The following is a 25,655-nucleotide window of genomic DNA, read 5'->3' as shown; positions in this document are numbered from 1 at the left end:
TCGCGTCTGCCCTCCTGTCAGTATACAATCATGTCTATCCTATCTGGCCTATAGATTCCTGAAAAGCGTGTCGTTTTTTTTATAACCAAGTACATAGTTCATGCTAAGCGCCGGCAGCAGCGTATAAAGCACTACGGTCCAAGCTCTTATCTACAAGCCTACGAAACCATCCCTTCTCTGAATTTAGGAGCACTCGCGGTGTATCGAATTCAACCTGTTTGGATTTCTCAGTACTGCTATCATGAAAGAAAAAGCGAGACCCTCACGATGCGACCTTCATCAAGTACCATCTATGTATATCCGATTCAGAACCATGTCTTATACACAACGAAATACAAGAAAGCTCACGATCTTGTCAAAGTCCATGATAGTCTGGAGGCGATGGGCGACCGTGATTAGCGTGATATCCTTCAGCTCTTCTCTGAGCGTTTTCTGAATTATCGCGTCGGTCTTGTAGTCTATGTGGTGTTGTGAAAACAGTGACAACTAACGATGTTTCCATGTTAGATTTACCTATCGCAGAAGTGGCTAGGACAGTATATGTAAGCCTGGGAAAGGTGGTGCTATAATATACGTACCTTCATCCAATATGAGCAACTTGCTCCTTCTAACAATGGCTCTCGCCAAAGCTAACATTTGACGTTGGCCCACCGATAGGTTGCCTCCTCCGCTAGAGATATTAGTATCCAAATTGATCTTGTTCTCGTCATTTTCTTCTTGCAAAGAAAAAAGACCAGCTGAGCGCAATGCGTCGTTCAAGGTTGAATCATCATGCTGGGAGAACGGGTCGAGATTGTAACGCAGTGTGCCGCTAAGTAACTCGGGCTAAGAGAAGGGATGAAATCTCTTTTGTATCTGAAAAAGGGATTGACGCACCATCTGAGGGATGATTGTGATGCTGGATCGTAACGCATCAAGATTCATTTTACTGGTTGGGAGATCATCGTAGTACACCTCCCCCACCGTCGGAATACATCGCAGAAGAGAGAGGGTCAGTGAGCTCTTTTAACAGAAACCACTTTCTCAGCGGGAGCGCCTTTAGTAATCTGACGACGAACTACTTACCTTTCCGGAACCTGTACGTCCCACTGAAAGCAAGATAAGTATACGTGCTACAAAACGAGATGTAGTAAATGTGTACGGACCTATTCCAACACGTTCACCTGATTTTATCTCAAACGACAAGTTGTGTAGAACTTTGGGACCATCCTGTGACATTATGAGGTGTCAGAAACAACATAGCAGGACATTCTCACAAGCGTATACATTGCAGATAGGTTCTCGACACGTAGATTCCCACTGCTTGGCCAATACGCCGGAGGGACGCCTATTGCAGAAGCTTTAGGCTCTTGCTCCGTTCTGATATAACGGAGAATCCGTTCCAGGCTGATGGATTGGCCGTTGATTCGTGAATACCGTATCGGATATCAGTGGGTGACATACCTGTTTCCTGTAGGAAACGTTGAACATACGAGGAAACGATAATACACGATTGTACTTGCCATGCAATTCCACCGCATTGAATATCCTCACCCATACGAGAATCATCGAGCTGAATGAAACTGCAGAACAAGTCAGACACTGAACAGACCTTCAATCGTTGAGGGTGCTTTACCAGCTGTGGCAAGTGAAAAACCCGTGTTAGCCGCGCTCATGCTAGACCCTCTGCCATAAACCAGATAAATAGCCAGAGACGACGTGAACATCCCTGCCAACGCATCTGTTCGTATAGCTATCCATCTAATTGTAGTTCAATTGAATTACGTGGAACCCAAAACGATGAAAGCGTACCTATGGAGATCGTAGAAAGTGGTCGTCGATCTAACATAGGCATCGATACGACGCATGGACTCTTGAAAATAACTTTCTTGAGCGCCGTATGCTCTGATTGAGACTAGAAGCAATATAAGAGTTCAGCCATCAGAGGGACACTATGGGCGCTCACCGAGTCCCGAAATAGCCGCGCCGAAGCTGCAGAATACGATATCAGTGCCCTGGTATGGTACTAGTGGATGCTATGTCATCAGAACGCACTGGCCAAGGAGTGGGGATTTCGCATTCGCATTGCATCGCTTAACCGGTAACTGGGCCTTCATGTACAACTGTCCGAACACGCCACCAAGACATGTCATCACAACGCCCGGAAAGAAAAAAGCAGGGCTGAAGAAAATGATAGATCCAAATTGAATGATGAGCTGTAAATTTAACTCCGTTAAGCGGTAAATTGCGAAAGGGACGCTGTTGTCGACTGTCTGAATTTATTAGTCTGCCAAAGGCAGAATGGATGTCCTTGCGCTTACCAGCCTTTATGTCCACAGTTGTACGTGCAATTACGCGTGCTGTCGGTGTTGTATCCAGCCATCTAGAAAAGGGATCCGTTGGGAAGATTCAGAAATAGAAAGGCCCTTGAAACGTACCGTAATGTTGTACCAAGAACAGACTCAATTAGAGACTGATGTATGAGTCTTCCTGCTCTTAGAGAGCCGAAAGTAAAGATCGTATATCCGGCCGAGTAACAAAATATGCACAATAAGGAAAGGAGCGCGTATACGGTCAGGTAGCTAGGCACCGAAGTTCATTAGCATGTTTGTCACAATAAGAAGGCCTTCCACTAGCACACTCACAACGACGCTGGCACGTCAGATGGATCACGCAGTTGATATTGAGTGGACCAATAGCCTAAGAACCAGGACTGGAATGCTGCAACGCCTGCATTCAGCGCAATAGATCCGATCAACGTCAGCCAGAAAGCCACGACATGTCCGCTCAGATTTCCCAGGAAAAGCTTGACTACATTTGGATCAGCCACAGAATGGATGAGATGTCAACGTGTTGCTTACAGGCTGCCCATTGTACATGACCTTCTTCGATTTCTTCTGTCGTGCTCAGCTTTCCTGAAGGTTCGGCAATATTGAGTTGGGTATCATCTGCGTCTTGTTTCGAACTTTCTAGAGCCTCTTCCTCCGATATTTCAGCGTCTAACGTGGGATTTACACCCAGAACATTGTCCACTGATCCATGCAAAATAGATCCATCCAATTTGATCAGAGTGACCGATTGAGCCAGCGGACGTGTCAGAGCAAGGTTATGTGTCTGAAAATTCAACGTCAAACGTCGTAGTAAATATTACTAGCTTGATGAATACTTACAGCGAGGAGAACGGTCCTTCCGGCAACTAAGTCGCCATTCAGGCATCGATTAACAATCCACTTCGCTGTATGAACGTCCAGTGCAGCAAGTACGTCGTCCAAGAGTAAAACCTTGGCTCGAGAATAGACTGCCCTTGCAAGCGTAACCCGTGCCTGTACAAAATCGAGTTTTACCCTGGCTAGTAACAAAAAGGAACCAACCTTTTGTCCACCACTATAGCTCGGAGAATCAATATAACGACCGACGATGCAAAAAAAATCAGGGTTACCTTAACGTCAAACCTTTTTCTCCAACTTCCGTTCTGTCTCCGGCCTCAAAGAGAGCAAGATCAGGTAGTAATGCACATTGATCAAGAACTAGTGGGTACGTTAAATCAACACATTGTAACTGAAGTGTCAACGATACCTTTATTATAGCGGTCTTCCTCATAGGGCGACCCGAAAAGGATGTTTTTCTACGAGGGATGGATTAGACGCCGCGGAGAATGCTTCGTTTCATTATTCACCCTAATGGAATCACTTTGAACCCAGGACTCCTGAGCAGCATACGCCACGCCATTTTCACGAGGTAAATGGAACCATGAATCAGGACCCGGCGTAACGAAATGCATTTCCCCTGACGTATTTCAGTTGTTTAGATGAAAGCACAAAGCAATGAATAGATACCTAATAACGCGAGAAGAAGTGAAGTTTTCCCTGAAAGACTGGTGAATGACGAGTATTGAGGCTATAAGAATGCATACCAACTCCTGTAGGGCCGACGATGATGTTAATGCCAGTGTCGAAGAACAGGTTGCCCTCTATTCGCAGCTTGAAGTCGCGTCTACTTTCACTCGACCAGACAAATTCAGCGTTCCTAAAGCCTAACTTATCATGAGCGGCATTGACGGCGACGTTGTTTGTGGAGAATGTATCCAAGAGTTCGGTCTACCAAGTCTCAGTATGATGCATAAGCCAACAGTGATACGTCCCCTTACACGGCGGAGAAATCTGTTTACTCGATCCAGGGACACCTTGGCTAAATGGGGCGCACAAATTCAGTTTTTCCATGTAGTATTTGTCAGAACGTAGTACCTTGTACTATGGGCGGGATGCCGTTGACGACTAGACGGAACTTTTGTCGCAGAATTTCGAACACTGTAATTGAAGAGAATACTATAGCGGCTGAAATGTCGATTTTCAGTAAGCTGTCAAACGAATCGGACTTTTGAACGCACCTGTAAGTTGTTTGTGCATGATAAGTGTCTAGAGACCAAGTTAGCCCTATGATATGAATAATGATCTGCTAGACGCACGAATGTTGCGTAGGTTGCAATCATTGTAAGAAGTGGGATTAGAAAGCTTTTAAAGGCATGAGAAACACAGTCTTCCCAAAAGTGACGCGAGCTAACTTCACATGGGCAGTCAGCAAGACCAGAATTTTGTTCCATCGAACGTATGTTAACTCGTCAACCCTTCTTTCGTCAATCTGATCTTTCATTTTGGGTTCCCAGCCAAACAATTTGATCATCCTCAACATCGGCATAGCTGAAACAGATGATTAGGATCGTCCACTCTCCGCGGGAAAGATAATTGAACATACCTTCGGTGACTTTCTGCACGCGGGCATCCATCTTGACAATATGAACACCACGGGAAGACCATAAAATTGAGTAAATACCTTTTTCATCCTCTTCCTCTGAACATCTCGCATCATCCGTGACAGGTAACCTGGTACAGGAATACATATCTGTCATGAATAAGCATTAATGACTGAAGGACAACACAACGGAAGGGGCCTTACGAGCATTATAACAAGTCCTACCAGCGCACTAGATGCATGTGAGTAGATAAGTTGAGACAGTGATTTATATGTATGCCCTACCTCCGATCCAAAATACTATATAGAAATCCGATGGTTAAGAGCAGGTTGATGGGAGCCCACAAAACCTCGTATAGATACATCGGTAAAGACGGCTCGGTAATACTCCCCACATCGGCTGTCGCCAACGTATTGATCCTGCCTATGATGTTTGACTTGGCCGTTTTCTGACTCTCCAGATCGAGTCGGATACGAAGAGCATGCTTGAATATGAGTTGCGTGAGGATTCCCTGCGTACAGGCCATTGTACTGGTCTAGCCCGGGGTCTCTCAGCATAAGGACAACGGAAAAGAAGAAACTTTCATACGGCCTTGTGCATAAACCACTCCATCATTAAAGACCGGAGGAAAGGGCCCATAAAAAGCCACGAAATCCAAACCCACGGACGGATAACCGCGCCATCCCCTCCGGTTTCCAAATAGCTGCGGCGTTTTATTCCAACTTGTTGTATTTTTGAAACAATAATAAAGCTTACTGTAGGAGGCGGTTGATACCAATGGGTGCCACAAATGTGAGAAGCGTCTACAGGGTTTTAAGAGAAGGTTTTTGGAAAACAACCATTGGATATACCTTAACGACCTGAAGCAGCGTCAACTGAACAGCAGTCCTTTGGTGGTACTTCAAGAGACCATGGAGGAGACTATAATCTCGGTCGCCAGAGAAAGGGTCTAGAAATGGGAAGGCATTCCTGACTTGCACTTTGGACGAAAGAGTATAGGCCAAAGGGGGAAGCTTTTCAGGAACAGATGCAGGGTCACGGTAGGCCAGATACACCAGAGGATCTAAGTAAGCGAACAGGAGACAGCAAGAACAAGGGGGCCGTCTGCTCAGGGTTCAGGTCAAGTGCTGGATCCTATTGATAGGTCATGTCAGCCGAGTCCAAAATATTGCAAGGATTCGCACCTCATCATCTACTGGAATATACTCTGAGGGATGTCAGCAGTGGAACGACAAGTCCCACGATTATGAGAAGTGCAATCTTTGCCCACAGAAGCCAACCTTCGTGGAGATCTTGGGGAATTCGAGTGAAGGTCGCTAGAGGGTATACATCACGATAGCCGTAAGTCAACAGTAATACAAGTAGAACTGCATTAAGGTGCTGGGTAGCTATTCTGTGACGAGACAAACTAACAGCAGCCAGAGCGGTAGCATATGCCTAACAGCTCCATGTTAGAACGCGTCAAATCGATTAAGACATCACTTTACACTGGTTATGCATGCTGTCAAGGCCTGGACAATCCAGGCTTCATATCGAACGTAACTTCCATTCTTCAAGGAAGGCGAGAGTATTGTCAATATCAGTAATGCCACGCATCCGATTACTCTCAGTATCAACCAGAAAGAAACCAACGGATGACGCGTAGCGACGCGGTCCGTGCGCTTTGCGTCATTCTTCCTGGCATCCAGGTATGCTGTCTGGACAGTAAACACGGCCGCGGAAGCAACTGTGCCATAGAAAGGGGCTAGACTCGTGTCGGCCCAAATGCTAAAAACGTGGTCAGCCTGAACTCGGTCGTTGTCAGTGCAAGGACAGGACATACTTGTGGCTGCACATCTAACTCGAGCCCTGAACGAGGAACGTTACCAAGTAAGGTCAAGCCACGTACAGCATGTGTCGATGCGGACACCGGTAAAGCTGAGCAGGTGATTAGTCCAGACTGGGCGCCGCCTGAAAGACCGTGACGATAATAAACCAAACACCAGAGCATGGCTGATTGCGCAGAAGAGAATGGCTAAGATACTCTATAGGTGCGTACATATATGTCCTCAACTCAAACGTACTGATTTGACAACCTTCGATATACCAGACCTCTCGCCTTCATACCGACCAGAATCACCACCTTTGTAGACAGCCTTTTGGGACGCGATTTTCTTTTTCGCCTTGTCGAACTTTTGCCGCTTCTTGACTCGTGGGTTGCGCACACTTTGGGACGGTGAGGTGTAAGACCCTTATTTTTAAGAATGGCACGCGTGAGTGACCGTGGCCCAGTCGCATCTTCATCATCGTAGTCGACGCTGAAGAAAGATAAATCAATAATATGGATTCGACATAATAAAAGAACTGCGTACCGAGCCGTTCTGGCCTCGTGCTCGGCTTTCCTCTTCTCCTTTTTGTCTTGGGCCTTTTTCTTTACTAGCTCATAGTAACCGTCGGCGTCCTCTACTTCTGCATCGTCAACGTCCATATCTTTAGCATGCGTGAGTTCTGGATCGATGTCATCCAAATCCTCCCCGCCTTGCTTCGCAAGTCTCGCTTGAGCCTCCTCAACGGTCCGCTTTCCCTTCTCCTTCTTACGCTCACGATAAGGAATATCGTCATCACCTCCAACCGTGCTGTTTCTCGCACCCTTCCTCCGCGAACTAGTGCTTTCAATCTTGGAGGTGTGGAACCGCAAGCTCTTCCTACGCGCACTCTTGTCAGCGGCGTCTACGTGTTGCAAAGAAGTCACTTCGCCAAATGCATCAGCTACATCGACGTGCGGTTTTGAAGAAGAGCTCTGAGATGGAGTAAACTCAGGCTCGACGAGATCAAATACGGGTTCGCCATCGTCTTGAAGAGGTGCAGATTTCGTCGTTTTCCGCTTCTTCTTAGGACGAGATCCGTTTTCTGACGACAAAGCTGGCGCTTGGAGCTGCTTGACCTGTACAGGAGGATAATTTATATTGCCTTCCCTCAAGAGTTCTGCGAGCTCGGCTTGGAACTGAGGTTGCCGATCGTCATCCCATAACTTTTCGGCATCTCGCATCTCATCACGGTCCAAGCCATCTAAGTCAAAGTCACTTTCGTTGCTACCCAAGTCGGAGTTGCCGAAGTCAAGGTCTTCAAGCGTGAGGAGGGATTGCTTCAACGTCAATAGCCGTGACATAATGGGATGGGTCTTGAGTAATTCCGGGTGTCGAGCGTATTTTTCCTTTGCTCGTAGGTGGATGTAGAAAGCGAGTGTGCTGGCGTAGGTCAAAAGTGTCTCTGTCTTGGAGTCAGAAAAGATGGAGGTGGCAAATAGACGCTCTTACGATAATAGAGATGCATCATTCCAAGACTCAACGCGTCGGGCGCCTCACTTTCGGTACTAGTTTCAAGATCAACATACCGAACGCGTATTAAGGGATCTTCCTCACCGGGTAATCTTCTCTTTAGTTTTTACAAGGGTTTCCGCCGTATCTGTCCAGTCTCGACCAAGCGCAAGACTTTCCGGGTCTGTGCGCTCAAAGTGCCGAATGAGTGAAGCATTGTCTGAAGGCAGTTGCTGTACCGCTGGGGGTCGTGGTTCAGCCAGTGCGCTAGAAGCCGCGTGGGAATGAGGACGACGGAGATAGAAAAAAGGACGCACTCATTACTCTCTACATCTATCGTCAAGTCTATGGGGTCATTTAGCCCAAAGTCATCGTCAGTCATGTCCTGGCGCATCTTGGCCTGTAGACGCCTGGCCTCCTGCTCTTCCAGTTCGTTTCCTTCTTCATCATCGGATTCCAACTGGGCAGCATTAGAAGAGTAGTATGCTGATTTTGATCTTCCCCACGACTCTTCCTCTTCGGACTCGGAGGATTCTTCAGATTCAGAAGAGGCCGCTTTGCCCTTGCCTTTGGCTTTCTTTTTCTTTGACTTGACGGCGTTTTTGGGGCTAGGTTGTTCCTCGTAGTCCATACCATCATCATCCATGTCTTCGTCAACATCCATTCCGTATTCATCTTCGTCTTCGTCTGACACTCTGTTCAGAGCGAAAACTTCATCGTCGTAGCCATCCTCATCCTCTCCTTCATCACCGGCAATGAGAATTCTATCTCTGGATGCATGAACTTGACAAATATAAGCATTTAAAAAACACAGAACATTGAATGGCGCCTCACATTGGTCCTCTTCATCCATGAGTATATCCGAAAGTTTGTCCCATTTCTTCAATTTACCATCCGCGCGGTTCAAGGCCTTGGGTTTCCGGGAAGATGGTCCAGGTTTTGTTCCCCGTTTTTTACCCATCTTGAGACGCGAAGTACAGTTTACTGGGTGACTGAACGCGGGAAACTCAAAAAGAAATTACGAATTCGTGATTCTGCTGTTTGGTCTGGAAGCCAGCACCAAATATCGCCGTCTCCCTAACCATGACCTCGTTATTGCGCGCATTCGCGCTCAATACCAGGCTATGCGCTACGGCGCTCTCTAGGACTGTACCACAACGGCATATCCAGCCCAGTGCTCTCCTCCTTCTCCAACAATACCGCTCTTTCCACGCGTCACCACCAGCCGCCGCTACAATGAATCAAGCAATGAAGCGGAAAAAGCGACCCGTCCGACGCACCCAGCTTTCAAAATCCCCTCTTTTAGACACCTCCCCGCAGAAAAAGGGCGTTTGTACTCAGATTATCATTGCAAAGCCCAAGAAACCCAACTCTGCTAAGCGGAAGGTTGCTCGTGTGAAGCTGACCAACGGGAACTCGCTGCAGGCGTACATCCAAGGAGAGGGACACAACTTGCAGGAGCATAGTGTCGTTTTGGTTCGTGGTGGGCGTTCGAAGGATCTTCCTGGTGTCAAGTGAGTGTCTGTTTCGTTGGCGTTGCTTTCCTTATATCGAGTCTGCTCCCAGATACAAGGTCGTCCGTGGCGCGTTGGACTTTGCTGGTGTACCGGGTCGTATGACAGCGAGAAGTAGATATGGGTATGTCTGGCTGCTATTCTGTTTGATGTCTTGCTCATGTTATCCTTCTTAGGGCCAAGAAACCCAAAAAGTAATCTTATCCTTGTCGAGATGACCTTGAAAAGTTGTAATGCATTTGTTACAATCATTGTTCAGAATGAATTACTTTTCGTGACACTCCAGAAGGTTATTCCAGTTCACCGCGAATTTTTTGACTGTTCCTTCGTACCCAGCAGCGCGTTCGTTTTGCATCGAGAGACATCTAGAGGAAGTCTCTAGTGCATCTTCCAGTTCTTATTCTTATTGCTGAAGCGGAAGTCCTGATTATTGTGTTCCTTGGTCATCCGTATCGCTGCTTTCAAACACAGACAGCAATTTTTACTTGCCCACCAGGTCGAATCCTCCTGCAGACATTAAGGTCCTTGAACCGTTATCGGAATTATATACTATCAGCTACCCGAGCTCTCTGAAATTGTGTTCACTTTTCTGCAACATGCTAGAAGCGACCCTTCCCGAAAAACGTTATGAGAACTCGTGATAATGCATTGTTATAATTATTGCCCAGGATATTAGCTACAAGTACGTGGTATGTGATGATTCCGGTTTCCGCAAGTGTCCATCAAGAAAAGGTATCTGAAAAGTTATAAACATAATCTCGTCAATTGTCCAGTATCCCTTAGTTTCGCCTCTTTATCCTTCTGCGCCCTAGAAATCCTCTCGATTTCTGTGTTCAAAGCCCAACACCAGGTATCACGCTCCAATTTGTTTCGTGTCCGAAAAACAACTAGTTTGTGTTTCGCCGACAAAGAGGGAACCGTATCCGCATCGCTCTGGGGCCGATACCAGATCGTGAATAGCGTATCCTCTTCCGGGTCATCGGTTTCCAAACCGTCCTGATAATGCCGTGGGACACTGTTTGAATCCGGATCGTATTGACCTTGAGGGAGTGCTAGGGCCGCAAAATATCCCGAACATATGTATGCATCCGACAGAGGGATCTTCTTTTGCTTAGCATTATGCAGAGCCGAATGCGGTTTGATGCGAAACAAGCAGAGATTTCCGGAGATGAGGATCATTTGGGCGAGCCTGTATCAATGTAAGAATAGACAGGACCTGGATTGAAAAGAACAGCCAACTTGAATTGCCCACTTAGTCCCCACCGCAGATGAATCTTACCGCCCCTTATGATGGTCTTGCACCCTTCCAGAACGCACCAGTTGTACAAGGAGGTAAGCGCCGGCAAAGGCGCTGCAGGATCCGGAGGCGCCGTCGGAGGTATGTCTTCCACCTCATCACAGATATGCAGTCTAGGCGTCAACCGTGGTCTGCGTGCTACAGAAACATCCATCTCGTCCTTGGCATCTGCCCTGTGTCGCAACTTCCAGTACGAGATCAGCGATCGCAATCTGTTTATCCACTCTAGCGCAAATCTGCGAGAATAACACTAAGCAATGGTTAGTAACTGAATATTCTTGAAACAATCTGATACTCACTTCAAACCTGATAACATGACCGTTCTTCAGAAAAAGCTCAAACGAGCGCTTCATTCTTAGGTGGGGTTTGTCCGAAGCTTTGCTGACGGCATCTTCTCCTCCCTCGTCCTCGTCATCACTGTGGCTACCTTCTTCTGCGCTAGGCTGGGACCAGACGTTCATCCACGAAGCATCTGTATCCCCATGCCTATCTGTAGCACCCGATGGATCGACCTCGACGTGGGTGTGTGGAGGAACAATCTGGAATGCCCGTCTTACAGCTATTATACTCCTCAAATCAGCGACCGCAATGGCATCCAGAATTTGCGACGTTCCTCGCTCAACCTCGCGCCTGTTCAGTTTCTGAGCATAATTTTCAGTCTCTCTGAGGGGAAATGGTGATGGAGGATGTGCTTTTGAAGTTGGAAGAGTAAACAGATTCCCGTCATGCGTGGTCATATATACGCGCTGTTTCAGCTGCGTGTTTGGCTTGATGCGGGAGAGGTATCCTTCGATACTGGGAGGTTCACGATAAAAAGGGTCTTCTGTTCCCGTGCTGCTATGATTCAGGGGTTTAGCAATACGAGCGGGATAGTGGTCCCCAAGACGAAGTTCGAGGTGGGCCTATGGGGAAGCGTCGATTTTGAGACTTCGACGAAGGCATTGAATTTACCTGCTTGTATGCCACCCCACAGAGAACAACCCAGCCTCTTTGCTGCCCATACACGTCGTCTTCGAGCCATACCCAATCCAAATTGGTATCCATTCGCCACGCAAGCTCTAAAACTTTACCCAATCCAAGCTCTTGTTCAATGAGCTCTTTCCAATCAGGAACTTCGCGAAGTGATTTTAAACAGAGGGCGATGACATTACTCCGTGTAAACATCCTGCTATACCCTTCCACAGTAGCGATCATTGGGACATCAATCTTGACTTTCGCGTCCAGAGTTGGGTTGCGAACCTCTATCATGGATGGGACTTGACCTCCGATGTGGCGCCTGTAACAAAGACGTCAACGCGTTTGTTTTGCATTCACCCAGTTCGGAGACACGAGTTACCACAGCTGCCACATCCAGTCCTGGCCCCTTGATCTGTTTTTGGGTTTGAAGACGAAGATGTTAGTGCCCGACCTTGCTATGTGAAAAAACGCTCGGTGACTTTGAAGTACCGTTGTAGGTAGGGGTGGGTGGGCAAGTGATGCAGAAGGTTAAATCAACGAACGAATATAATGATAGTCGCGTTCGTCCTGATTTGAGTGGAACAAGAAAGGCAAGGTGTTTGTGCCCTGTCAGACGCTCCTTTCCGGGAATGGTCTGGATAATAATTAGGACACGATATAAGCATGAAAAAGTGGATATACATACATAATCTTCATACACTTCAATGAAGTCTCTTCTCCAAACAACCATGAATTCAGCCCAGTCTTCATGACGCAAGCCACTCGTCATCCGGTGCTGGTACTCGTCGAATTGAAGTCCAAGAGATTCAGACTCTGTATAGCTGACTCGCACGAGCATCCTGTCTCTCATAACAACGTCACCCCATTCAGCGTCCGAATCTGCATTTGCAGCTGCTGTGGCCATTGCCCCAGCACTCGTCTCCTCTACCGCTTGCTCGCATCGCTCCAATACTTCTTCCGGAGCAACAGGATTCCTGGTCTGGAACGACTGAGGAGTTTGGTATAGGAGTGATAGAGTGTGAGAACAGGTTCGGCATAGTGAACCTTTTGCTTTCCTTTGCTCTTGTTGCTGGTCAAAGGCATCACTTTTAACAAACGAAGGCATCTTGATGATAGGTCTAGGAATTACATCTGTGTGCGCTTTGCTCGAGGATGTCCTATTCCTAGAAGCGTTGGGCCGTCCTAAAAGCGCAGTAGCTGAAGATGTACTATGGTTATCACCATCAGACGAGCCGGATGCGGTGCCATTCTCCAGCTGATGGTGGCAGTGAAGGTACTAGCTGTCATGAAGGTTTTAGAATCCTCGTAAGTTGGAGCTGAGGGAGGTGGTCTGGAAGATGTACTGGCTTTAGGTTCGATAGGTGCTGGTGACAAAGGTTTCGTTGGCAGACGCCGTGGAATCCCCGACAGGTAACGCCGATGATGGCAACTGTTCAGCTTCGTCTTCCAGTATTAATGGTAGATGTACGTCGGACATGCCTTTTCGACTAGAACGGGCAGACGCAACAGCCTCCATAGATTCAAGAACGTTCACGCCAAGAAAGCTTCCCACCTCAAAGCTTGAACCCACCCATTTTTGGTCCGGGACTGTGCTTGACGCGGCAAGTTTTCTATTCCAGATGGCACCCCATTCGCTCTCGCGCCATTTACTGAGCATCTCCTCGCGGACGCTGGACTCGTTGCTTTCGCCCCATTCATCTGGGTTTCCCCCGCCTAGAAGAAAGAACCTGTAGGCGGTATTTTTCACGAGTTGACTGAGATTTCGTTCTTCGTCTTGATCCGTGGTGGCCTCGCCAGAGAGTAGTTTCTCTGGCATGGGCCCAATGAAGACGCGTCGGTGTACGTGGACATCTTCTGACGTCTGTATGGCTTGGGAGGCGGAGGATCCTACTGTGGACTGAGAGATGGTTCGCCTAAGCTCGAAATCCATGTCAGCGAAGAGGAAAAGGATAGAACACTAATGCCTCCAGTACTTGTACATTAATATATAATGCTCGACAACATTAGGACGTGTATGCTAATGCAAGACAAAGACTACCGTACCGTAAATGGTAGTCAGCGGGTTGTCTTTGTATTTAGATGACAAGGAAACCTACCAAAGAGCCTTTGTGAGCGATAAGAAAATGAACACAACCGTTGACGACGGCAATTAAAAGGAAGGCCTTGGCTAACACAGACCGAGAATGTAGTCGGTGGAAGACAGAGACTTGGCAGAGACAGACTAAATGCTTGGGTGACGTCATTTTCTCAGGAGCCGGGACCGAAAATCCGACAGACCTCTAAAAAGCTCTCCAATGTTCGTACATACTCGACAAGTTGGCGACAGGCAGAACTATACCCATGCCTACAGTTCCTGCCTGGGTAGGTACCATCTCGTCACAATAAAGTTTAACAGGCTGACCCGTATTTTCTCTCTATCTGTTGAACTCAGTCTCGAGGCAACCAGTACGTAGTAAGTACTATATCACAGTATCACACAATTATGATTGAACGATTGTTCACGGATCACTTCCTTCATTATTCGGCGCGAGTTTTGTGCTCAAGTCTGAACTTTAGTATGAGAAACGCGATCAGAGTCCATATTCTATATCAAAAACCTTTGATGATCATCGACCCCAAGTTACTAATCAATTATCGATGTACTAGGCTAGGCTTTTTCAGCATAGCTATACGCAGGTCATAGCAGTGCGGCACAAGATTAATACCTAGAACGAGTCCTGTGCGGGAATGACTCACCTGTGTAGATCACCAAAGTGATACGCCGTAGAATCTGTTTTAAAATGACATGATAGCAGACCTGTAGCAGTAGCCTCGGAGTCTAGATAGGCCGCCGTAAGGTAAACTATCCGTATCCAATTAAGTTGGAGTAGGCAAGGCAATTCGCCAGCGGCATCAGCATCAGTCCGACGATAGATTGACAAGCAAGCAAGACATAAGATTCAGAACAAGATTTTGTTCGAACTGAAAGCTATATTGCCACCTCTGTCATGAATCTCGGGCTGTCGGAGTACGTGAGATGTTGGGGAATACAAATGTGAGTTTACGAGAGTATTATTTCTTTGCGAGAAGCTGAAAAAAAACATACCACATTTGTTGGTGGCGCAACATACATATCAGGTTCAACACTAGCGCTTCTCCCAGACAAACCACTGCCCCAGAGTGGCTCCACGATGGATAATAATATCTTTTTTTCACACATACTGGAACACCTACCAATAGCGTAGTTTCAATATGTGGAGAGGCAAAACAGATCGTCAGGATCGTGATTTTTAGTTAGAGTTCACGTTCACGGCACTAGAAGTGATGGGCGAGAGCCAATACAGTTTATTGAGCAAGTGACTTGAATGCACACCACAACCGGTAGGAGCAGGTTAAAGTATCACCATTTTTGCCGCCGCTTCTTGGCCTGCAAGGTGTTCTTTCCTCGAGCACCCCGGACGCTCTGTAAATCTTCAAACTTCTTTTTCGCATAGCGTTTCGCCTCAGCATCATCCACCAGCTCATCCACTAGCGTCCGTTTACGGTTCGCCCTTGTGAGGTTCTCCGAGGTGCCACCACCAAACGGCGTGTTTGCAGGTAACGATAGTACCGATCTGCAAGGAGAAATTGAGCGAATGTTGCGGTACATATGACATATGAGAGGAATGCCCTCACGGCAAAATGCTTCGGCAGGCCTTTTATACCCTTTCCTTCTCCTTCGTCTTTACGATAGAATCGCTTGGGGTCTAGATAATTACGCAAACGCATCGCTTCTACTTCACGGTAGAGCCGCGGAAGGTCTGCTTCGGCTGGAGCAGGCATGTCAAACCACCCTGGTCCTGCAGTCTGCTGTTTTAGCTAGCCCAAACCGTAAATACATTACATTAATAGAAAACAAAGATAATGCTCACTGTTTTACGCTGCTTCTTCGTCAACAACTTCCCATCTTTGGTCAATTCCGGGGGAGGTATTGGAGGTACGGGAACGGAGTATAATAATGAGGATTTCTCAGCAAGTTCGATGTCGGGGTCGCGTATGGACGTTGGTCGAGTATGCCTTGATTCATCGAATTCGAAATATGGTTTTGGAACGTTCCCGGGATCAAGGGGCGGTAATGTCCTATAAAGCAATTGGAATTCGACACCAAGAAGGAACAAGTTGACATACTTGGGTTCGCTGTCAAGCTGTACTACGTCCCCTTCTAAGATATCCACAGAGTCTGTCGGCTCCTGGGGCGTAGATAAAGCATTTTTTCTGGCCTTTTCCAGCAAAGAATCGAGATATTCTTGTGTAACGGGTTCGCTGTCCGAGCTATATGAGCTAGACGTGTCTGAATCGTCGTCAGAGGTGGAAGCCGAGTCAGATGAAGAGTCATCCACAATTTCTGGGTGTAATTTGTTCGACATACGCCTCTTCAGTACTGACGGCACATACCTATAGCCTTTTCTTTCCCTTTCCCTTTCAGCGACATGGCGATTAAGGAGGACGGCGATCACGTGGCAGAAAGTAAATCTCTCGATCCGGCATTCCAGTATTTCACCGATACGAAAGCGGACAATAGTGGTCCAAAGGCACTCGTAAGTAGTACATTTTAAGTCTCTATAAAGTACATATAAATGAAAAAGATTGAGTGTCATAAAGAGCGTAACAGTCCAAAAGACTTGAGATTATAAAAACACCGGGAGGTTTGAGCGCTGATGATCGTAAGTTGTAACGACAGGATAATGCTATAGCGAACAGAACGGATAAGACGAAAGTGTCGACCAAGATAATCATACTACCCAAAATATAGAAAGCAAAACACAACAGCGTCGAAGGAGGATAGAAATGCATACAAATAGGAACGAAGGAGAGTGAGAGCACGAGACGACCCGATAAATGAATTAGTCCACAAACAATGTCCAAAGGCAACATGAAGGGGGTAGTCGCGATCAAGAACACGTACGGAGAACGTGTGAGTATTATTTTACGATGAGGTAATTAACCGTCGCGTTCACTTGTCCCCGAGCCTTCCCGCGGCGGCAAGACGATACCTGGCCGTCCATCTTCCCGACGAAGCGGTAGGGGCGGAGAGGACGCGCGCCGCTCGCGTTCAGACAACCGAGGACTTGATTGCTGCCTATGTAGTGTTGGACGCCGGATCATCTTTCCCGACATATGATGCGTGCTTTCACGATGCGAGGTCGGAGGCGACTGTACATTGAGGCTACGAGGTTGAGAAGGACCATCACCGCGCGGCATGGGATCTAGACGGCTAGCAGACACCGAAAGACGCCTGGAACCGAAAGGCCCCGGGGAACCGTTTTCCGATTCTCGTCCGCTTTGACAATCCCTGTCTCTGTCGTGTGTCCACCCCGGAGACGATATCCGTCTGTCATGCTCAGACATCAAACGATCTCGGTCAGAGGGTGCAACTGGAGGAAACGTGTATGACTCTGGAGCCATGGGACCGGTAGGTACAATACCATTCCTGGCCATCTGTTTCTCCTTTGTCCTGTGGGCCCCGGGCATTTCAATGCTCGGACGGCGACCACTATTGGGTGTCCTGAGAGCATCCTCTAGTTCGTCTATTCGCCGCTGCATACCCGCCATCTCCGCTCTCATTCCGCTCATCTTCTTATCGACAAGACTTTCCACGAGCTCATGAAGCCGATCTTGTTGCTGATTTAGATTCTGCACAAGGGCCTGTGATTTCTGAAGCTGCTCGCCCAGCCAAGCCTTCAGCTGCTTCGAATCGTTAAGCGCGTCATAGAACATCTCAAAGGGTGCTAAGAAAGCGGCTTTCCCGCCTGAATAGCCAGGGTGATGGAGAGAGCTGGGAGTAGGGGGGACAAGCGTGGAAGAAATTGCGACGGAAGCATTTGGCGGCGATCTTCCTGAAATTCCGGGAATAGGATGAGCAACTTGGCCGGATCCTGACGGATTGCGCTGCAACGACAGTCGCGTTGGGGTGGGAGGAACATTACCAGTTACCACCCTTTTCACATTTTCACCACCGCCCAGCACAGATGGCAACCGGGGCAATGTCATTGGAACTCTTCCAGAATAGAAGGAACCCTGTTGCCCGCCTGCATGTGGTATCGGTGGCGCACTTTGAATGGAAAGTGCTAATTGCTCTTTCGTATACGCCTCCCTGGGGCTGATGACAATATCAGCCGGTTTTTTCTTCCCCTGACCGCCTAGTTGATTAGCCCGTCGTCGCGCGAAGCTGATAGGAGGTGGTGGTAATGAATGCGGATTAACACTAGATGACGAAGCTTGGGTTGGTACAATTTGTTGAGGAGTGGGAATAACGATAGGACCAGGACTAGGGGGATGAGTGCTCCCGCCTGCAGTGTTGGTAAGACGACGTGATCCTGTCCCTGAATTAGGGCTGAGACGAATGGGTCGGGAAGACGGCGGAGGTGCCTTGGATGGCGTCGACCGGTCATCGGAGGCAGCAGGAGCGCTCGATTGACCAGGCGAGACAACGCCAACGACGCTGCCTCTGCGCTGTTCGATGAGAGCTTTCTGTTTTTGCTTGACTGAGATCATGGATCGGACCTGCTCGGCGGCATTGGGATTATCGCGTTGGCTAGGCATACTGAAGCCAATGACAACGGGCGATATAGGGGTCGAGCCAGCTGCTTCCGCTGGCGCACGAACGTCGGTATTGAGAGCGCCAGGCTGAGGCGCTCCGCTTACAGTGACTCGCCGTCGTTTTGAGGGATTGAGGTGGACAGACGACGGCGGCGGTGCACCAGAAATATCCAAAAGCCGGTCTGGCTGGACTGGCTCTGGACTGGATTGGAGCATGTCCTGGTCAGGTTCCTCTTTGACCCGAGTCGTCCTGGAAGGCCATTAGCATAGTGTATTTAGAATCTTTGTATTTCTGTAACGCACTCATTGTCCGACTCGTTTTCTCCCTGTGTCGGCGGCGATTCCTCGACCCGTGCGCGTTTCTTACTCACCCTCTGTGAAGACGACGCCTCTTCGCTTCCTGGACGTGAAACAGTCATCGTCGGCGTTTTGACGCGAAGATCGCTCGAATGGGGTCGTGTCTGGATTGGAGGCAGCGATATGTTTCCCTGGGATATATTCCCCAGTGACGTCGAGCTGAAGGCCTGGGCAAAGGAAGGAAGGGACTGTGGGATATGTGTCGCTACGCTGCTCGCATGGTTGAGAGACATGCCGTGCTGGCTACTGGACAGGTCGACTCAGCGAATACAGTGTGCTGACCGCTGATAACGACGGCAAGCTGGTGTGGCGGCCGTCGAGAACGATGGCAATGATGGTTGGTGGTGATGGGAAAGGGTGGTTGGAAGAAACAAGGGAGGCCTACTTCGGTCGGATGGGATAATTAAAAGAAGTTCGGTATGGAATATGTGTTACCCTCTTTTTGCAGCCCGATCATTGACCTTGAAATTTGCCGCAAATGCCTCCTCAAGGGGCCGTAGGAGCCTCGTAGTACTTTAATTTTCTCTCTTTCTCTCTTATGTTTCAATCGTGTTGCATACAGAAATCATTCACCAAATGTGTCAATCTCAAACACTTGCCCGGTAACGGGATATGAAACACGACAACACATCTCTCTGCTACGGAGTAGCACAGAACTGGTGCGAAGTGCCCGGATCCGAGGTCATATCCTTTGTTCAAGGTTGACACAGCAGTATTCCCATCATCCAAGTCTGATTCCGTCCTCTTCATTTCTCACCAGATAATATCCCCTTGCTTCCGTGATCCCATCGTTCTCTCGACACCAACCATATGCATCACCTGCGAGATCCCGAACTGCTGGGATTCTTCTTGTAGCTTACGCAATGGCGCATCGTGCTGCCTCGACAGAGAAGCAACTTTCCTTACTCCAGAAGGGATGGTCCTCCTCTCGTGCCAGATTCCTTTATCTTCGAGCCTGCATACATATCATGGTTCGCCCACGACCCCACCTCAGTTAGGATATTGTTTGATTTTGTCGTGATAATCGATGGCATCCTTCGGAGAAGGGGTCAAACAATTCTGGAGAGTTTGATAACAAACAGAATCAGTTTCCTATACACTGCTTTTGTCAGTTCGGCCAAGAGTAACATGCCTAACTTTAGACATACAAAGAACGCTCCGGATTCAATCATCGCAGTTAAAAACTGGCCGATGACACTTTCTTGCTCATACGGGCGCGCATTCCACATGCAAAGCTGCGCTTTCAACTGTGCCTTCCGACTTTGTGTTACCCAATCCAAAATAAGACTGCAGCAAATTTAATAAATCGTTTTCAAGCACCGGAACAAAAGGAACATTTACCTTTTGCGCCCATTCTTCAACGGCAAGTTTACTATTGAAGCGAAGATGGACGTTGTCAATGTTCGGGGTCTGGGCCACCATATTTGTACATCGCGGTCACTTGATCAGCCTCACCGCGTTCCCGAGTCGTCGTTGTGTGCCGGCGTCGGAGCCGCTGGTACTGAGAAGATCCCCGTAGTCTTCGAATCCTAAAATATTGTCGAATTGTCTGCAAAGCCATTAGCCTCCGTACCACCAAAGAGATTAAGATTGCATGTATAACTCATGCCGGCATTTCTTTGTTCTCAAAACAGAATGCAGCCGAACGCAATTTATTTTGCCCAGTATTCTGCCGGCAATATTCCGCGCATCCATTAGCAGAAAACATTGTTCAGCGCAGGAAGTTGGGAACTGAGGATCTTTTCAGGGCTACTAGCGGAGACTCTTCTGTAATTCAAGATGGTAGGACGAGGCGCGTCTAGATTGGCTAACCATCTTAGCTTCGTCTTGGTCCCTAGGGTCTAAACACGAGTTACCACAATTCCGATATCTACTCCAAGAAAACGCATTCATGGCAATTGCACCGCTAGGGTAGACCACTAGGCAATCAGGGTCACAACGAAGAGCGTTTCTTATTGGCAGTAGGCTTGATAAATGTTCAACGATGAGGCCTGCCTACGTCTTCAAGATGAAGTACTTTGTTCCATATATGACACTATACCTAATGAAGTCACGAACGCCGAGCCTATTGCGCAGGAATGCGTTTCTATACAGAGGATAGTAAATTGAAAATCAATTATTGAGAGCAGGTCGTACCATCGAAAACCACAGAGCTAAGAATTGAGCAGAGAACATCAACACGCCAAGTCGTAAAAAGAACCATGTCGTTAGTGGCGTAGCAATGTGACCATCTTCTCAGATAACTTCATGCTACCAGCACGTTGACTTATGGCAGTGGCTGGTGGGATCCGACTGTTACGGGCATATCTTGGGCAAGGCTTACAGCAGCGTTTGTTATTACATTTAATGAGAACAAATTTTCTGAGTATGTACATCGGCCAGCTGTTGAATTACACAAAAGTATAAGCCCATTGGCCTGAACAGTCAAAAGGATGACACACAAAGTTATCCGTTATTCGGTCCGTTTCTTTTTCTTCCGTACCGTCAAAACCGTCACTTGTGGTGCATCGGCCAAATTTCCGGCACCCTGTTTGACACCCGCCGCGGCCTCTGCCTTCTTCGAAGGTCTGTCTGGGTTGCTGACACACATTGACCCATAAATATGTGAATTGTACGTTTCGAGAGACGGCTCGGGTTCTGGAAAGGGATTCGGAGAGATATCTGGCACGATTCTTGTCCCATTTGCCATCCGAGGAGGCGGGGTGGATGGTGGAGGAGGCGCCAATAACGAAGACGGCTCCGGGGTGCGTCTCTCGGATTTGGAACGATCAGTTGCACGTATGGGACGAGGCACTTGAATGATAGGCGTAGGAATAGAAGAGATGCCTTCGCACAGGCCCCGTATGGCACCCTCCAAAGATTCCGTGGCTCGGGTTGCAAAATCAGTCGATGAGAAGTCAACTGCAGTATGCAACGACGTCATAATTCTTTTATTGATTTGCGACGAAACTTGCCCTGGTTGAGGAGCAAGTGGGGAGATGGAAGAATGCATTGAAAAGTTTGACGATGCTGGATGGGGGAATGTTACTCCGAGAGTGAAGAACCCGGTGACGGCGCCGGCTACGCATTCTTGACGAAAAGACATGCGCTCCCAGAATTCATCTGGTGATACAATTCCCAGCTCTCCCGATGGACGCTCGTCCTTTCTATCGTCCTTTTTTGCCGACGTCTGGACGTCTTCCCCGTCCTCCTCTGATTGCTTTTTTGCCGAGTCCAAACGAGAGTTGGTACGTGTACGTTTTCGTGCTGGGGATTTAACTCGCCCGTTCTCGGTAGTATACGCGATCTCATCGATGAAACGGGACTTTGGATCATCATCGAACCATGGTATGTAGTGACCCAAATTCATAACTTCGCTCTTCGGACAAGGTAATGGAATGTCTTGCTGAGAATATGGATGACCATATGTCCAACGCAGAAGGTGTGGTGGAGACGATGGGGAGGAAGATGGCGACGTGGCCTTCAAGGAATTCTCTGCCTCAAGTTCCGAGTACCCGGGAAGCACATAGTTCAATCTAATGACAGCTTTAGATTGGGAACGAGCGTCAAGTTCTGTGGCCACACCGGTAAAGATACCCTTCCACCAACCACACAGTCGCACGTCACTCAGTGGGCGTTTCCCCACAAACTCTGAAGAGTTGGGAAAGAGGTATTGATTCTGGGCACGGGCAAAAAGATGAATCCACAGATGCTGCGCTTCAATGGGCCTGGTGGCAGGGTCAGCATAAAATAGAAGCAGTGAGCGGACTAGCGCAGATGTCGGAGACGGTGAATACGCCTGCCCAGTGGAATCCACCTTGGACACGTAGAGAATGGCGCATGATGTGGTAGGTATATTATACACACAGGCCTCAATGCCAGAGACCATAATTCGCTGCAAATCCGGAGTTTTCTGCTCTGATAGAAGAATGAGAATGTCCTGCAAATACGACCGCGGTCTAGGGAGCGCATAAGGGTACAAGTCAGCGTGTTTCCTGGGCGAAGAAACGAGCACATGGACATGGAATTCCCGGGTACCAGGAAGATCCTTCAGCCCGTCGAGAAGAGCATTCCTGAGGAGATTGACCGACATGGTGATAGCGATGGAAAATGTCAAATGGGTCCAAGAGTTGCTCGCAGAGTTGAACGCGTTCTCAGGCGCTATTTTATTCGAACGTATTTGCCAAACATAAACCATGTGACACCATAGTACTTATTCTACTACACAAAGAGGAAAGAAATTGCGGTAATGATACAAGGAGAACGAACATGAAAAACAGATGTGAAGGATAATACCTTCCATGCGGACATAAACTACACTGCAGAAAACAACGGCCGGTCCGAAGACGCGCTTTCGATCGGCTAAAAATCTCACTAAAATCACTACCAACGAAGATCGTTGAACGGTAACTCACAGATATAACGCCGTCTTCTGTTTTTGTAATAGTGGACGTCTGAATGTTGACCTTGAGTGGCGCAGGAGACTGAATCATTGGTGGTTCAATTTGACGAAGTTCAAGTTGCGACACTTTGATACTTACTAGTAGCCTTCCCCATCTCGCGGCTAGAGTTGGAGGAGGAACCTGAACGCTCCTTGTTGAAGCCACTTGGGAGGGTGAAAGACACGTGAACGATTTGCTTGATGATAGCCCCCGATGTGAACCGCGGTAGTTCAACCTGAGGATCGGTGTCAGAGCAGTTCAAGAGTTGAGTGACAGAAACGATTCAACAATGCCAATAAAGAGTTCACATAGCCTGATATGAAGCAGGATACTCAGAAAACGCCACCACTCCGCATAAAAATAAAACATACATTTTCCGCCTATCCAAGAAAAGGCCAGCCAGATATAATTATTAGGCCTGACGGCAAACTACAACATCGTGAGTAAGCCAATCTTACGCTCAGAAATTAAAAAATAAAAATAAAAAACATATACCGTGATTACTGTCCCAATGCCAATCAAGCTACACAGAGGTAAGCAAAGCATCTCGAACCGACTGGGAGACTCAGAAGTACCTTGAGACTAGACCCGTCGCCACGCTGTAGACAATCAGGGTGTTGATGAGAGAGTTGGTTCTTAGCGATGCTTCGTTGCGGAGTAGTTCTTGATTGAGGATAAACAATGTGCACACCTCTCATAGCCCGTCCGGCTTCTGTACAGATAAAAGCACAAGGAGGCGGCAATGAGAATATCCGCTGCCGCCAAGCTTCCATTTCCTGCACTGGTGACCCACTGTAAATCAATTCTGAGAATCGATGTCACGCTAGTGTTGGAACATATTCACAATCAACTGCTGGAATTCTCCCATGGATCCCAATCTGAGACTAGAACGTCCATTCACATGTAGTCGCGTGATATCAGAACACAGGACAGACGAACCTTTTGAGGGTAAAAACTACAACATGTTGCGGTGTCTTTAATGAATGTCAAATTTGTGAAAACACCATGAGAGTACCTATGCTAAGACCTGGTACTATTGTAACCACGGCTCAAAAATGAGGGCCGATCGAACTTACTAAAATGAAAGCACGAGAGGGTCACCTAACAAGCCGATTGAATGTTTGTGCGTAGTACCGATCATTGAATACAGCAACGTACAATGATCGCAGCTATAAAAGTGTTCTTCGAAACTGGCAAACTGTGAGCGTGGTGCTTGGCTTCGCTGTTGAAGACCGCACATATATAGACCCGTCGGGCAAAAAAGCTGTTTTTAAGATTCCATGAGTATCCAAAGTGTGCCTCAAAGTGCCTAACGCACCATTCGACAATTAGAGCGATGAGTCCCTACGATAACAAGCGTTATATGAACCAGTCACATTTAATGCGACAACATACATTGAACCCGGTCTGCACCTAGCTCATCAGAACGTATATCAGAAGGTTGAATGTGAAAATCTGGTGAAAGTCTCGCGCACGTTCATGCTCCTGTCATTCTAGCGTCAGGAAGACGGATAAGTGAGAAGACGGGGACCATACCATGTCAGGTGCTCAAGAGAGGAGATATTAGAAAAGTTGGTTATCAGGTGCCTACACGGGTCAGCCTTGAAACGGTGAAATGGAAGATGGACTGTCCACACCTACCAGTAAAGTGCCATTATACACAGTACAAGGTGAACAGTGTCCAGGATACTGACGCATGCTCGATCAATGACAGAGCTTCGATTTTGGAAGGCATCAGACAAACCATAAAAGCGCGACCTGGCAAGCAATGAGATACTCTACATGGCCAGCTTCAATGATGGGAAAGACATTACTGTACATCGGGCATGCACGGATTCTCTCGAACCATTTCTACTATAATAAAATTGTTAGTAGATGGAAAGTGGGTTGACCGCCCGCTCCTACTTGAAATAGATATATCTACAGCAGCAGCAGTGTTAGAAGACTTGGACCACCCCCAAGATAATTATTGCATACGTTTGAACCAGTGTTGCACCGTACAGTCTGTTCAACATTATTCAAGAACAGAAGGTTGGGAGAGAAATTAGAGACCTCACATAGAGGCGGCGATTAGGCCAACGAAAGCACTTCCGTATGTTGAATGAACATCCATGGTAGACAGAAAAAGAGCGCTGAATTATGCTAGGGAGAAAGTTCATATCGCATCATCGTGCATATTTAAGAAGTGTCAACAGGCTGTGGAATTTCCTAAGCGGAATTTGAGAAGGAGTTGAGCTGTATGATTTGGATCAACCGAGAAGATCCAGCCCGGTATGCAAAGATAAGACCCACCTGATATGATAATCGCGGCTTATGGGAAGGGAGCATCTGCATGAGCTGTTCCATTCAATCCAGTACATAAGTGCTCATCGCGCTGTTCTTAGTTATTCAAATCTGCTGTAAAGAGTTACAGCACTTATCTACATATCGAGGCAATTAGCTGACAGCAATTACAGCATGTGCGAGAGATGTTACCTGGATCCCCAATGCTTTAGCTGTTAGCGGGCCAGGATACAGTTAAGAGCT

General features: G+C 47.7%; 9 protein-coding genes across 9 annotated transcripts; 1 reads left to right on the top strand and 8 right to left on the bottom strand.

The window, feature by feature from the left end:
* Nucleotides 1–103: 103 nt before the first annotated feature.
* Nucleotides 104–6,179, bottom strand: EV420DRAFT_1618443 (P-loop containing nucleoside triphosphate hydrolase protein; the record flags this gene model as incomplete). Its single annotated transcript, XM_060475340.1, has 34 exons — nucleotides 104–214; nucleotides 349–458; nucleotides 579–825; nucleotides 877–1,002; nucleotides 1,066–1,088; nucleotides 1,146–1,209; nucleotides 1,257–1,386; nucleotides 1,499–1,562; nucleotides 1,592–1,740; nucleotides 1,792–1,894; nucleotides 1,946–1,971; nucleotides 2,035–2,248; nucleotides 2,301–2,362; nucleotides 2,418–2,561; nucleotides 2,625–2,790; nucleotides 2,841–3,093; nucleotides 3,150–3,324; nucleotides 3,419–3,506; nucleotides 3,556–3,604; nucleotides 3,656–3,765; nucleotides 3,893–4,076; nucleotides 4,127–4,167; nucleotides 4,224–4,313; nucleotides 4,441–4,490; nucleotides 4,541–4,676; nucleotides 4,791–4,878; nucleotides 4,933–4,960; nucleotides 5,014–5,240; nucleotides 5,293–5,308; nucleotides 5,334–5,432; nucleotides 5,486–5,532; nucleotides 5,581–5,792; nucleotides 5,926–6,117; nucleotides 6,143–6,179. 34 exons carry the CDS (start codon nucleotides 6,177–6,179, stop codon nucleotides 104–106), a joined length of 3,861 nt encoding a protein of 1,286 aa, XP_060335788.1.
* On the bottom strand, nucleotides 6,173–6,674 carry EV420DRAFT_1057707 (uncharacterized protein). Its single transcript, XM_060465561.1, has 2 exons — nucleotides 6,552–6,674; nucleotides 6,173–6,496 (listed from the first exon to the last, which is right to left on the bottom strand). The coding sequence occupies exons 1-2, from the start codon at nucleotides 6,563–6,565 to the stop codon at nucleotides 6,208–6,210; spliced, it is 303 nt and encodes a 100-aa protein (XP_060335787.1). The 5' UTR covers nucleotides 6,566–6,674; the 3' UTR covers nucleotides 6,173–6,207.
* On the bottom strand, nucleotides 6,643–9,048 carry EV420DRAFT_1517508 (uncharacterized protein). Its single transcript, XM_060472012.1, has 7 exons — nucleotides 8,860–9,048; nucleotides 8,343–8,808; nucleotides 8,131–8,292; nucleotides 8,026–8,081; nucleotides 7,081–7,978; nucleotides 6,936–7,026; nucleotides 6,643–6,912 (listed from the first exon to the last, which is right to left on the bottom strand). The coding sequence occupies exons 1-7, from the start codon at nucleotides 8,984–8,986 to the stop codon at nucleotides 6,778–6,780; spliced, it is 1,935 nt and encodes a 644-aa protein (XP_060335786.1). The 5' UTR covers nucleotides 8,987–9,048; the 3' UTR covers nucleotides 6,643–6,777.
* Nucleotides 9,049–9,084: 36 nt separating this feature from the next.
* Nucleotides 9,085–10,102, top strand: EV420DRAFT_1517506 (ribosomal protein S12). Its single transcript, XM_060472011.1, has 3 exons — nucleotides 9,085–9,539; nucleotides 9,592–9,663; nucleotides 9,716–10,102. The coding sequence occupies exons 1-3, from the start codon at nucleotides 9,109–9,111 to the stop codon at nucleotides 9,735–9,737; spliced, it is 525 nt and encodes a 174-aa protein (XP_060335785.1). The 5' UTR covers nucleotides 9,085–9,108; the 3' UTR covers nucleotides 9,738–10,102.
* A 67-nt stretch (nucleotides 10,103–10,169) lies between these two features.
* EV420DRAFT_1517504 (guanine nucleotide exchange factor) lies at nucleotides 10,170–14,165 on the bottom strand (the record flags this gene model as incomplete). The annotated part of the gene is given in 11 exon segments (XM_060472010.1): nucleotides 10,170–10,728; nucleotides 10,779–11,086; nucleotides 11,136–11,738; nucleotides 11,788–12,112; nucleotides 12,173–12,263; nucleotides 12,283–12,427; nucleotides 12,479–12,772; nucleotides 12,820–12,862; nucleotides 12,891–13,048; nucleotides 13,166–13,711; nucleotides 14,163–14,165. The coding sequence occupies 11 exon segments, from the start codon at nucleotides 14,163–14,165 to the stop codon at nucleotides 10,284–10,286; spliced, it is 2,961 nt and encodes a 986-aa protein (XP_060335784.1). The 3' UTR covers nucleotides 10,170–10,283.
* A 1,007-nt stretch (nucleotides 14,166–15,172) lies between these two features.
* EV420DRAFT_1476073 (uncharacterized protein) lies at nucleotides 15,173–16,243 on the bottom strand (the record flags this gene model as incomplete). Its single annotated transcript, XM_060469307.1, has 5 exons — nucleotides 15,173–15,323; nucleotides 15,383–15,630; nucleotides 15,684–15,891; nucleotides 15,940–16,156; nucleotides 16,207–16,243. 5 exons carry the CDS (start codon nucleotides 16,241–16,243, stop codon nucleotides 15,173–15,175), a joined length of 861 nt encoding a protein of 286 aa, XP_060335783.1.
* A 337-nt stretch (nucleotides 16,244–16,580) lies between these two features.
* EV420DRAFT_1056800 (uncharacterized protein) lies at nucleotides 16,581–19,395 on the bottom strand. Its single transcript, XM_060465559.1, has 2 exons — nucleotides 18,655–19,395; nucleotides 16,581–18,601 (listed from the first exon to the last, which is right to left on the bottom strand). The coding sequence occupies exons 1-2, from the start codon at nucleotides 18,939–18,941 to the stop codon at nucleotides 16,753–16,755; spliced, it is 2,136 nt and encodes a 711-aa protein (XP_060335782.1). The 5' UTR covers nucleotides 18,942–19,395; the 3' UTR covers nucleotides 16,581–16,752.
* Nucleotides 19,396–19,698: 303 nt separating this feature from the next.
* On the bottom strand, nucleotides 19,699–20,911 carry EV420DRAFT_1476071 (uncharacterized protein; the record flags this gene model as incomplete). The annotated part of the gene is made up of 7 exons (XM_060469306.1): nucleotides 19,699–19,767; nucleotides 19,857–19,995; nucleotides 20,050–20,118; nucleotides 20,164–20,237; nucleotides 20,521–20,627; nucleotides 20,750–20,794; nucleotides 20,845–20,911. The coding sequence occupies 7 exons, from the start codon at nucleotides 20,909–20,911 to the stop codon at nucleotides 19,699–19,701; spliced, it is 570 nt and encodes a 189-aa protein (XP_060335781.1).
* Nucleotides 20,912–21,160: 249 nt separating this feature from the next.
* EV420DRAFT_1476070 (histone acetylation protein-domain-containing protein) lies at nucleotides 21,161–24,668 on the bottom strand (the record flags this gene model as incomplete). The annotated part of the gene is made up of 15 exons (XM_060469305.1): nucleotides 21,161–22,848; nucleotides 22,984–23,070; nucleotides 23,103–23,171; nucleotides 23,229–23,364; nucleotides 23,501–23,509; nucleotides 23,625–23,652; nucleotides 23,705–23,728; nucleotides 23,821–23,921; nucleotides 23,974–24,013; nucleotides 24,069–24,084; nucleotides 24,206–24,230; nucleotides 24,288–24,393; nucleotides 24,448–24,473; nucleotides 24,525–24,542; nucleotides 24,666–24,668. The coding sequence occupies 15 exons, from the start codon at nucleotides 24,666–24,668 to the stop codon at nucleotides 21,161–21,163; spliced, it is 2,376 nt and encodes a 791-aa protein (XP_060335780.1).
* Between the last annotated feature and the right edge of the window lie 987 nt (nucleotides 24,669–25,655).

The sequence above is a fragment of the Desarmillaria tabescens genome, assembly GCF_030435595.1.
Source record: "Desarmillaria tabescens strain CCBAS 213 chromosome Unknown EV420scaffold_6, whole genome shotgun sequence".
Classification (NCBI taxonomy): Eukaryota; Fungi; Basidiomycota; class Agaricomycetes; order Agaricales; family Physalacriaceae; genus Desarmillaria; species Desarmillaria tabescens.
This window is presented reverse-complemented; position numbering and strand designations above follow the sequence as displayed.